Genomic DNA, 10,336 nt, shown 5'->3' on the forward strand with positions numbered 1-10,336 from the left:
ACAACTACTCAATAGCAAAGTGAGCCACCTATAGGAGACGCGATATGCCGAGTAGCAAAAGGTCGGCAGTAAAGGACTGATAATAGGGAGAAGCAATGGAGGAAGAAAGAGGCATAAAAGCCCAAATCTCAAACAAGCTCAAAGAAACTAGACATTAAGGAGGAATATTGGAAAAGCTTAAGAGAGGGGAGGGAATGAGTGGGGTTGAGAAGAAATAATTGGGAAAGGGCAGATAAACGTTCCCAAGTTAGAGGCTAAGTGCTCGGGGTTAAGTCTTTAATAGTGTAGACTTTCTAGCAGTCATACTTTAATATTAACCATTCATTTCTCATACTACTGAGTAGTCTAGACTATGAGGAGAAATTGCATGTTTGAGCCTTGATGCCTTTAACTGTTGAATATTTTAGGAAGCATTAATGAAAAGGGCTTGGGCTAACTTCAGTTTAACCAAAAACCACATAATAACTTTATTTAATAAAAATGACATGAATTTTAATGAAAAAGGACAAAAACTATAAAAAAACAAACCTAACTAAAGAGCCCACAAGCTGGAAGCAAGCCCAGCATGCAAAATATTTTATTTTTCCAATCCATGCCCCTGACTGAACACTACTTTCGTCAACCCAGCCCGTTTAGAATTTTTATCATTTGCTTAATTTGTCTTATTGTCTTGCAATTGCATGTGCAATTAGGCATGGGGTTATCAATATTTCATACATCAAATTATATTTCTTCTACCGTTATTGCTACTGTCGTCCTACTCACTTTCTTAATTATTTTTTTTCCACTAAATTACTCAACCATCCACTATAGGATAGTTTTCCGATTAAATTTATCTTTTTATAGACAACTAGTTATGTAAACTGCCATCAAATTAAAATTACATAATAGTACTATCCCATTAAACTATGATAGACAATAACGAATTAATTGTCTTGTATTGCAGCTTTACAAGTAGCCTTGTTATGTCCTAGCAACAACCTGAAACAAATGAACCAAAAATGCATCAAAATCGTACTAAAAATTTAATATTTCTCTATTCTTCGAGTAAAAAAAAAAAAAAAGAGTTTTAATGAACAGGGATTAGGCTAATTTTAATTTAACTAAAAACTATCTTAAACTATTCTTTAACCAAAATGGCCTAAAATTTAACCATAAGGACATAGGCTGAATAAAAGAAATAGGTTGAATTAAAAGTCCAACACGTAATAAATATTTTTTTCCTTGCTTGCCCCTAATGGAACTTAATCCAAGCCTGTTACTAACTTCACAGTATTTACCATTCTACCAACGTCCTCTCACCAACTGCCATTAATACAAAAAACAACCCACTGACACGATAACTTCCATGGTCATCTACCCACTTCTTATTTCGCAAACACAAATCCTCTTTCAAACAAGCAACAACACCAGAAAATTAAAAATAAAATTCAATTTCAACTTCCATTCCCGTTTCAAAAAGATACATTTGCAGACAACCAAGAACCAATCCGTAGAAGAAATAGAGAATTTAGCAAAACTGTAAAATAGAGGTACTAATCTCATTTCCTTGTTATTTCTTACTTTCAAATTATGTTTGCATGTTTGTGATCCATAAACTGAGCAATGTTTCTATAAGAAAACTGTAAAACGATGGATTTTGTTTTTAATGCACTATGATTACTACTAGTTTTTTTTTTCTTCAAATCAAGAACTAGTTCAAGTCTAGAAATAGTGTATTTTGCACTACTCTTAAAAAAAAAATTAAAAAAAAAAAACTGGTTTGTTAACTGTGTTTTCTTCTCTTTCAGAAATAGTGTTAGTTATTTTAGTTCAGTCATAAATTATGTGTAATTTTGCGGTAGTTCTAGAAATAGTGTGCATTATTTTTGGTTCAATTTTGCAAATCGTGTATGTTATATTGTTGTATTTCTTGAAATAGTCTTTATTTTGTTCCTTTCTAAAAATAGTGTGGGTTATTTTGGTTCAGTTTTTAAAATAATGTGGGTTATTTTGCTATAGTTCTAAAAATAATGTGGGTTATTTTGTTGTTATTTCATAAATAGTTTTTATATTGTTCTATTCCCTAAATAGTGTGAGTTATATTGGCTCAGTTTTAAGAAATGGTGTGGGTAATTTTGCTGTAGTTCCAACAATAGTGTGGGTTATTTTGGTTCAGTTTCAGAAATAATGTTTGTTATTTTGCTGTAATAGACACTATTTATGAAACTAGATCCATAAGTGGATACTATTTAAGAAACGAAACCAAGAATTAGACACTATTTTTAAAACTAAACCAATAGGTGAAAACTATTTATGAAATTAGACTATACACTATTTAAGAAACTAGACCAATAACTAGACATTATTTATGAAACTGGACCTATAAGGAAACACTATTTATGAAATGAAACCAAGACTTGGGCACTATTTCTAAAATTGATAGAGGATAAATGAGCATTAGAAAGCAATGTGAGAGTGATTTGTCAATCCTTGCATGCAATGTGTTTAAATCCATCTTACAAATCTTTGTAACGCTCACATAATGCACTTCTAATCCTTCCTATCTAACGTTTGGTGATCTGATCCCTTTACCCACTTGACATCAAAATTTTGGGATTTGGAAGTTGTAACATTTTTCATGTTATAATTTCACATTTACAATTAAGATATATTTGCATCACAGACACGCGACCGATAATCTAAACAAATTCAATACCCTTTTTCCCATATGATGCTAATTTTTAAGAAATCTATCACCTTCACCAACAAATTTATTCATGAAATAAGTCAAAACATAAATTAACTTTCACCAAAAAATTCTCAGAATTATTTCCTACCTACCACCCATCCAGATTTAACTTCGTTTTCCAAAAACAAATTATATTGATTAATAAGGAGCAGGAGCTGTATGTGCATATGCAATAACTTTAATGACACACTTATTGCTAATTAACAATTCAAGATAGCTTAAGCTGAATTATTTTCCCTAAACCTAAGTAAAGACCAACCCAAAATCCCATCAAATATCCTTCATGATTCCCAACAGCAGCAGACTCCATTTCAGTCAAACAAAACATATTAGATAATATTCTACCACATACAAAAGTTAGAATAAAAATTCACATTACCAGAAACAGGGGGAGAAATTGGGGGAAAACTCAAATTAAACTCAATCTTTGGAAAAACTAAAAAGTCTCGTAATATATATTTGTGAGAAGTGAGAACCCTAGAACCCTAGAAAGGGAGGTAAGAAAATCACCAGATTGAAGAGTGCTTGTGCTTATATGCTCTTTTGTCGCATTAATCGCCTGATCACAGGAATAATGGAGCAAGTGAAGCTACTAGAATTTTGGCCAAGCCTGTGTGTTTGCAGAGTGATATGGGCTCTAAAGCTCAAGGGTGTGAAATATGAGTACGTAGAACAGGACCCTTCCAACAAGAGTGAAATATGAGTAGGTTGGTTTGAATGCGCTTTTAAAATAATTAAAAGGATTTTTGATGAAAATCATTTTATACTTAAAATATTTTAGTCGTCAAGATTATAAAGGCATACGTCCGATCCAATCAATGGCTCCGGAGCTCCGCCAACCAACTCATCACCCTTGCGAACAAATAAATCAGTCGATCAAGCGACGGTGCTGGTCTTTCCACGTTACCATGCAGCTCATCCTGCTTTCGATTATGAACACGTGGAAAGCCAGTCGTACATCGTCCACAAACCTCGCACGTGCAGAATCTGTACACTAACAGGCCACATCAGTTAGTCGCACGTGCGAAACGCTTCCGACTATAAATTTGGAAGGCAGAAGCCGCTCCGCTGAAAAGAGGAACAGCGAAGCTCCCCTCCGGCGAATTCCGGATAGAAATTATCGTCATTTTCAGTTCGATTCTTGATTAATTTTGTTTTGTTATCATCATTTTCAGTAATCCAATAGAAGTTATCGTTTTTTTCCGGCGAATTCCGTTTCCAAGCCGACCCAGTAATCAGCCGAATAGCGTAGAGAAAGGGGGGAAATCTCATTTTTGTTATGCCAACTTGGGTTAAGGAGAATCCCATTATTTGTTAGTGGTCATGCCGTACCGTGTTCGTGAAAATCTGTTCATCGGCAACATCAGTGATGCAGCAGAGATTCTCCAAAATGGTAGCACAGAGATCACGCATATTCTATCGCTTCTTAGTTCAGCGTCGGTATCGTTTTTCTTCGAATGGAAGGGTTTAACAATTCCCACAAAGGAAATTAAGAAGGTGTATGCTGGCGGGTCTGGTGGTGCCTCGGCTTCCGAGGATGATTCCGGTGACGGGAAAGAAAGTTGTTCAGCGTCCGATAAGCTTTTGTACTTGTTGGAATATGCAGGCAAGGATTTGAAGCTGGTGAGAATGGGGGTTCCACTGAGAGATATGGAGAATGAAGATTTGTTGGATCATTTGGACGTATGTTTGGATTTTATTGATAAGAGTAGAAAAGAGGGGTCTGTTTTGGTCCATTGCTTTGCTGGCGTGTCTAGAAGGTACTCACATTTTGACCCTTTATTGTTTTTCTGTTTAGTTTTATTCTGGTTCTTGCTAATACCTTCAATCGGCTTGATTACCACAAGTGAACGTAGCTGCAGTTAGCTCTATGTTGGTATTCATTCAACTTGATTCCAGGAACAACAATGTTCTGTTTAAAGATACTTGTCCTCTTACTGAATGTTCTGCAACTCCATTTCTTATAGCAAATCCACAGTTGTTGAATGCGTACGATAAATTATCTTTGAACCCTTCATAAGGCTGAAACAGCATGTGAATTTTTTATAGTCTACCTGGTTTTACTGCGTGTCTTTTAATACTATTTTTGCTTGTTGTGACTGATAGTATCCTCTTCGCTTTTGGGTTTTATTTTTCTTAAACCTGCAAGTTTTGTTAGAAAAGTTAACAATTAGAGCTGCGGACAATTCTGCAAACATATATCGGAAATTGTCAAAAGGCCCCCATGCTCTTAGTTTTTCCAGTTTTCTGAATCCAAATTTATAGCGTTTTCAACCTTCTTTGCGTGTGTCCATTGCAGTGCAGCTATCATTACAGCATATCTGATGAGAACAGAACATCTATCACAAGAAGGTGTGACAAATCCATTTTAAGTATTGCTAGTCTTCATATATAGCTGATTGCTGCTGTTGTATTTTTTTTGAAATCCAAATAGTTCTCGTCAGTTTGAGATAAAAATAGTTTTGACACGCGTGTATAACTTGAAAGGGTATAAAAATGTCTAAGTAATTGAATTGGGAAAAAATACAGCCAATTAATGCTTAACTGCTCCGACTTTAACCCCTTTCTTCCCTCATACGTATTCCTACAGATGCACTAAAGTCCCTGCGGCAAATCTGTAAGTCTGTTTGCCCCAATGATGGTTTTCTTGATCAGGTGATGCAAGACTGTCTTCTAACACTTAATGACATTACATTCTGATATACTCATTTGCAATTAGCCCATAATGAATTTTACTCTTCTATTTGATCCTCGCAGCTAAAAATGTATGAGAATATGGGCTTCAAGGTGGATCATGCCAGCCCCATATATAGGTCTTTTCACCTGAAAGTATTAGGTACACTTTCCTTTCTTTTTTCTTTTCTCCACCTTCTCTCCCTCCCCCTCCACCTCTTTCCTTATGTCCCACATGATCTGTCTTAATGAAGAGATGATTGATACATCATGTTTTCGTGTTTTAATTTTTTAAAATTTTGATGTGGGAGCTGATAAAAGAGTTCCATAGAGACTAGGCTATAATTCTTGTGCTCTAAGTGGCAAGTTATCATATTTCTGCTTTGCTTGAGTGTCATGTCATACTCATTATAAAACTTATTGTTAGAAAGATAGTAAGGAACATTGCCTTACCTATTTGGATGTGCACCATTATAGGCTGGCAATGGATCAAGCCATGTGTTTTGACCAGTTGAAAGCAATACATTTCACAAGCCCGACTATATAGAACCATGGGGTAATTCATTGCAATTTAAGCTTTATCCGTCATAGGTCAAAAGAATTTTTTTTTAGAGAGAAGTGGATCAAGTGTTTTTTGTTTTCCAATATCAAAACTGCAACCTGTCTCCCCCCTGCAGATGTTGAATCAACTTTTGGGTGGTTATTGCCCAATGAATGTCTTTTGAGAAGTGTGAGGGATGGTGTTTTCGATGGAGTCAATGGCGAATTATTGCTCAACGGATGTCTTTGGGACCATGTGTTTCATTTTGATGCAGTCAGGTCAAATTTTTGATATATTTCGGCTTGCAAATAGGAGCATACTTTGGTGGATGTTGTAGTCCAACTTTGTAGCAAACAGAGAAAGTCTGTCTTGGATGGTAAATGGAAGAAACTCTGAAAGGAACTCCACAACAACAACAACAACAAAGCCTTTTCCCACTAAGTGGGGTTGGCTATATGAATCCTAGATCGCCATTGCACTCGGTTATGTGCCATGTCTTCCATTGGTTCCAACTACTCTTAAGTCTTTTCTTAGAGTCTCTTCCAAAGTCTTCCTAGGTCTTCCTCTACCCCTTCGACCCTAAACCTCTGTCCCGTAATCGCATCTTCTAACCGGAGCATCAGTAGGCCTTCGTTTCATATCTCCAAACCACTGTAACCGATTTTCTCTCATCTTTCCTTCAATTTCAGCTACTCCTACTTTACCTCGGATATCCTCATTCCTAATCTTATCCTTTCTCGTGTGCCCACACATCCAACGAAGCATCCTCATCTCCGCTAATGTAGTTGAGTTATAACCCTTAAACTAACCGTAATCTTAACCATAAAAATGCTTAGGAGTACTAACATTAAAACAGCTAAAATGCTACAGTACCCGTGAACTCTAGCTGAAAATGTCTTGTCCCCTCATCTACCACCTAACCTATTAACAGAAGAAAAGAAATGTTTAGTGGAACAGCGTGACAATTTTGGAAGGAATAGGAAGGCAGTTTTCTTTATGTTCATTTACCATGTGCATCGTTTGGGTCAGCACAGGATATGCCATAACCTACTCATTTTTGGTGGAGTTTTCAAATTTATTGGTAAATGTGAATTTCTGTTTCACTGCTATAATTGAAATACACCCCATCATTTCAGGTGAATCTTATCATCGTGGGAATAGAATAGACAGTTCTATATTTGGAGCAGATCCTGGTGTGGCTACTGAAGTTGCCTCTGGAGTGGAAGAAACTTCAAATGAAGGAAAAACTGTTAAACCAGCTTTCCGCTGCAAGAAATGTCGAAGAGTTGTTGCATTGCAGGACAATGTTGTGGATCACATTCCAGGTGAGGGAGAGCAATCCTTCAGCTGGCACAAGCGAAAAAGTAGCAACTCATATAATAAGTCTAAGGATTCTGAATCTGAATGTTCATCCATTTTTGTTGAGCCTCTAAAGTGGATGGCAGCAGGTAAATTTACATCTCTCAATTCCTTTTTTTGGAGGTTCGTGTCCTTGTGACCTGCTTTGATTAATTTGAATGCTGTAGAATTGGATGAGCACTCTTCCATTTTTGTACCCGTATGAACTGCCTTTTCCATTGCCACAATAGTTAATCAAGCAAGTAGCGGACTATTGTTGAATGGGATTTACTTGGTTTCTTTAATTTGATTGTTATGACATAATGACATAAATATTACAGTTGTTCAACTTGGATATTATATTATCAATTTGTAGCTTAAGATTCAATTAATTGTGAATTTATTAATTGCTGGTGGCATCTTCTCCATTACACAGTCGAAGAAGGTGCAATGGAGGGAAAGTTGTCCTGTGTGCATTGTGAGGCTCGCTTGGGTTACTTCAATTGGGCAGGCACCCAATGCAGTTGTGGAAGCTGGATCACCCCTGCCTTCCAGCTCCACAAAAGCCGAGTTGACGTCAGCACCATCTAATATCTGTCAAAAAAAGGAGAAAGGGTCCAATACCTCTCCAAGGAATATTTAGTACATCAGTAGTGCCAGAATACCGTTTAACAAGGTATAAAATTTCGGAGACAATCAGCTATCCACAGAGGAAAAGGAGTCTTGTTGATCAAGTTTTTCATACTGTGTACTGAGGTTTCAATTGAGCAGCTGCAGCCTGCAGCTATAAAAATGCAGTGTTGATCTGTCGCAAATAAGATTTTGGAGATTCGGGTTTTGTTTTTCGTTCTTTCGTACGGGAGCTCAGTTAGGTAACTGAAAATGTTGCCATGGAGGTATGTTTGGCATGAACTGTTATGGTTACAACTAGAATTCAAGTCTGCGTTGTAATAACATGGTAAAGTGGTACAGGAAAGTACAAAATTACCCTTTCATCTGTTTCTGTTCAAAGTTCATGATGTTTGGTTAAAATGGTCCATTTGAGACATTCAACAGTACATGTCAAGTTGAGAGATTATCTAACAAAACGTTAAGAGCAAGGGCAGTTGAGATTAACAAAATGTTTTATGTTTTTATCGCAAGTGACTCTTTACCATAGTAATGGAAATGAGTTGTGCCCTGCATCTCGGCATGGGTTTGAATCTCATCGGCTCCTAATCTAACGTCTAATTTAATAAAATTTATCGTTTGTATCAAATAGAAAATAACATCTAATTCATGTCAATTAGATTTTGTTTCTGTAGTTTTGATTTGAAAACAAGTCAGTTGGGCCTAATGGCGTAATGAGATTCAAACTTTTAGTAAAATGTTTGGGTAATTTTATTTACACCAATTTATTATCTCTTTACACCCAACTTACTTTTTATACCAATTTTATTTTTAATTGAACTATCAATAGTTCTTTAAACCTAAATTTATTATTTAAACTACCCTTACAAACTCAATTTAATATGTAAATTTATCCTTACACCCATTTGAAAATAAAAAACCAAAAAAATAAAAGTATTCTCTCCTCTAACGTGCTCCTTCTAACAGTTGCTTTTGATGGAATCTCCATCACCCTCTATATCATTACTCTCTCAACTTAGTTTCGTATTTATCGAGACTTGATAGTATTGGTCAATTTTCTCATTAGATTTGTTGAGAGGAAGTCCTTGAATTGCTGCTTAATCATTCATTACACTGTAAGAGCCAATTTTTAATATGATAGCATCACAATGCATGTTCTTATTTGACATATCCGGGTAGAATTCAATGACTAAAGTTGTTTAAGGTGTTTTTGAAATTAGGCTCACGTGCCTCATATGTTCCCATGTTTACAATTTAAAAATATTTCTTAAGATCATTTCTTAATTTTTTTTTTATTAAGGTTAAAAAACTTGATTGGTATAAGATTTAAAATTATTTTTTAACAATTAAAAAGGAAAAAGATAAAAGAAAACCCTCCCTTCACCCTCAACCTCCCCTTCCCCTACCCTCCCTTTCTCTCTTCATTCAGTCGTCCTGATCTCCATGACCAAACATGGCAAGCACTTCACAAAAATACCCAAAATTAACAAAAAATTCTAAGCAAATCGCTTGCAGATGCAGTTCTCTGGAATCTCAACGACAAGTTTGTACATCGACTGGTTGAGTGGCATTTGATACTGAATAAGACAAATATGGAGAAACCAATCTCGACGGCGAAGTTGAGGATCCGCAAGAGGAAAGCGTCGACAGCCAATCAAACGAAGAAAGGTGTTAGGTTGGCTTGAAGTCGGGTTTCACGAGGTTTGTGGCGAGGGCGAAGAGGAAGCAGAGATCAAAGCTTGTCGGCGCTTTGAATGTTGGTTGCGATATCGAGAGGAAAGAGATTGCAAAGATGAAAGAAAAATTCTAAAAACTCACTTTATTTGTTTTTAAGTAATAAGCTAAAGTTTTGAGGTATAATTGAATTTGGATTTCAAGAACAGGCTTGCCAAACGCAAATTTTTGGTTTGGAACTCAAAAATTGTTTTTGAGCTTAAAATAATGAATCTGAGTTCAAATACTAAATGGATCACTTAGTACTACGGTATAGTGGTATTCTTTTTTACTTGTAAGTTTTAGTTTTGAATCTCGTAAAATGCGAGTTTATATTATTGCTAGCCCATTATGATGTTTTAAGCTCTCTCCGTCTCCTTAGTGTAGATAATATCGTTCGTTAAATAAAAAAAGTCAAGTTTTGGAGGCAGTAGTCCCAGCGTAGTTGCGTAGTCCAAGTTTGCAAACCTACAATTTTTTTTTTTTGAGTCTTAATGAAACATTCCTAATACTATTTACAAGCTTTTCAGGAAATGACTCTAATTTAGAATTGTGGTTAATGAATATTTATCAAGATAGCCAAACTCTAATAGTAAGACTGGGATAACTTCTACTACATTATACTTCTTCTGATGCTTATAATTAAAATGTGATGGTCTAAAATCTCTCATGTTAATCCTGGCCACAACCATACTAACATCTGGTTTACA

The 10,336-nt window shown here is 35.8% G+C and overlaps 1 protein-coding gene across 1 annotated transcript; it reads left to right on the forward strand.

The window, feature by feature from the left end:
* Positions 1–3,401: 3,401 nt before the first annotated feature.
* On the forward strand, positions 3,402–8,286 carry LOC103935209 (dual specificity protein phosphatase 12-like). The gene is made up of 6 exons (XM_009344971.2): positions 3,402–4,491; positions 5,031–5,083; positions 5,322–5,386; positions 5,489–5,567; positions 7,082–7,393; positions 7,720–8,286. The coding sequence occupies exons 1-6, from the start codon at positions 4,055–4,057 to the stop codon at positions 7,872–7,874; spliced, it is 1,101 nt and encodes a 366-aa protein (XP_009343246.2). The 5' UTR covers positions 3,402–4,054; the 3' UTR covers positions 7,875–8,286.
* Positions 8,287–10,336: the final 2,050 nt, after the last annotated feature.

The sequence above is a fragment of a genome, unplaced genomic scaffold (genome assembly GCF_019419815.1).
Source record: "Pyrus x bretschneideri cultivar Hongxiangsu unplaced genomic scaffold, Pyrus_bretschneideri_v1 Contig9, whole genome shotgun sequence".
NCBI classification, from domain to species: Eukaryota; Viridiplantae; Streptophyta; class Magnoliopsida; order Rosales; family Rosaceae; genus Pyrus; species Pyrus x bretschneideri.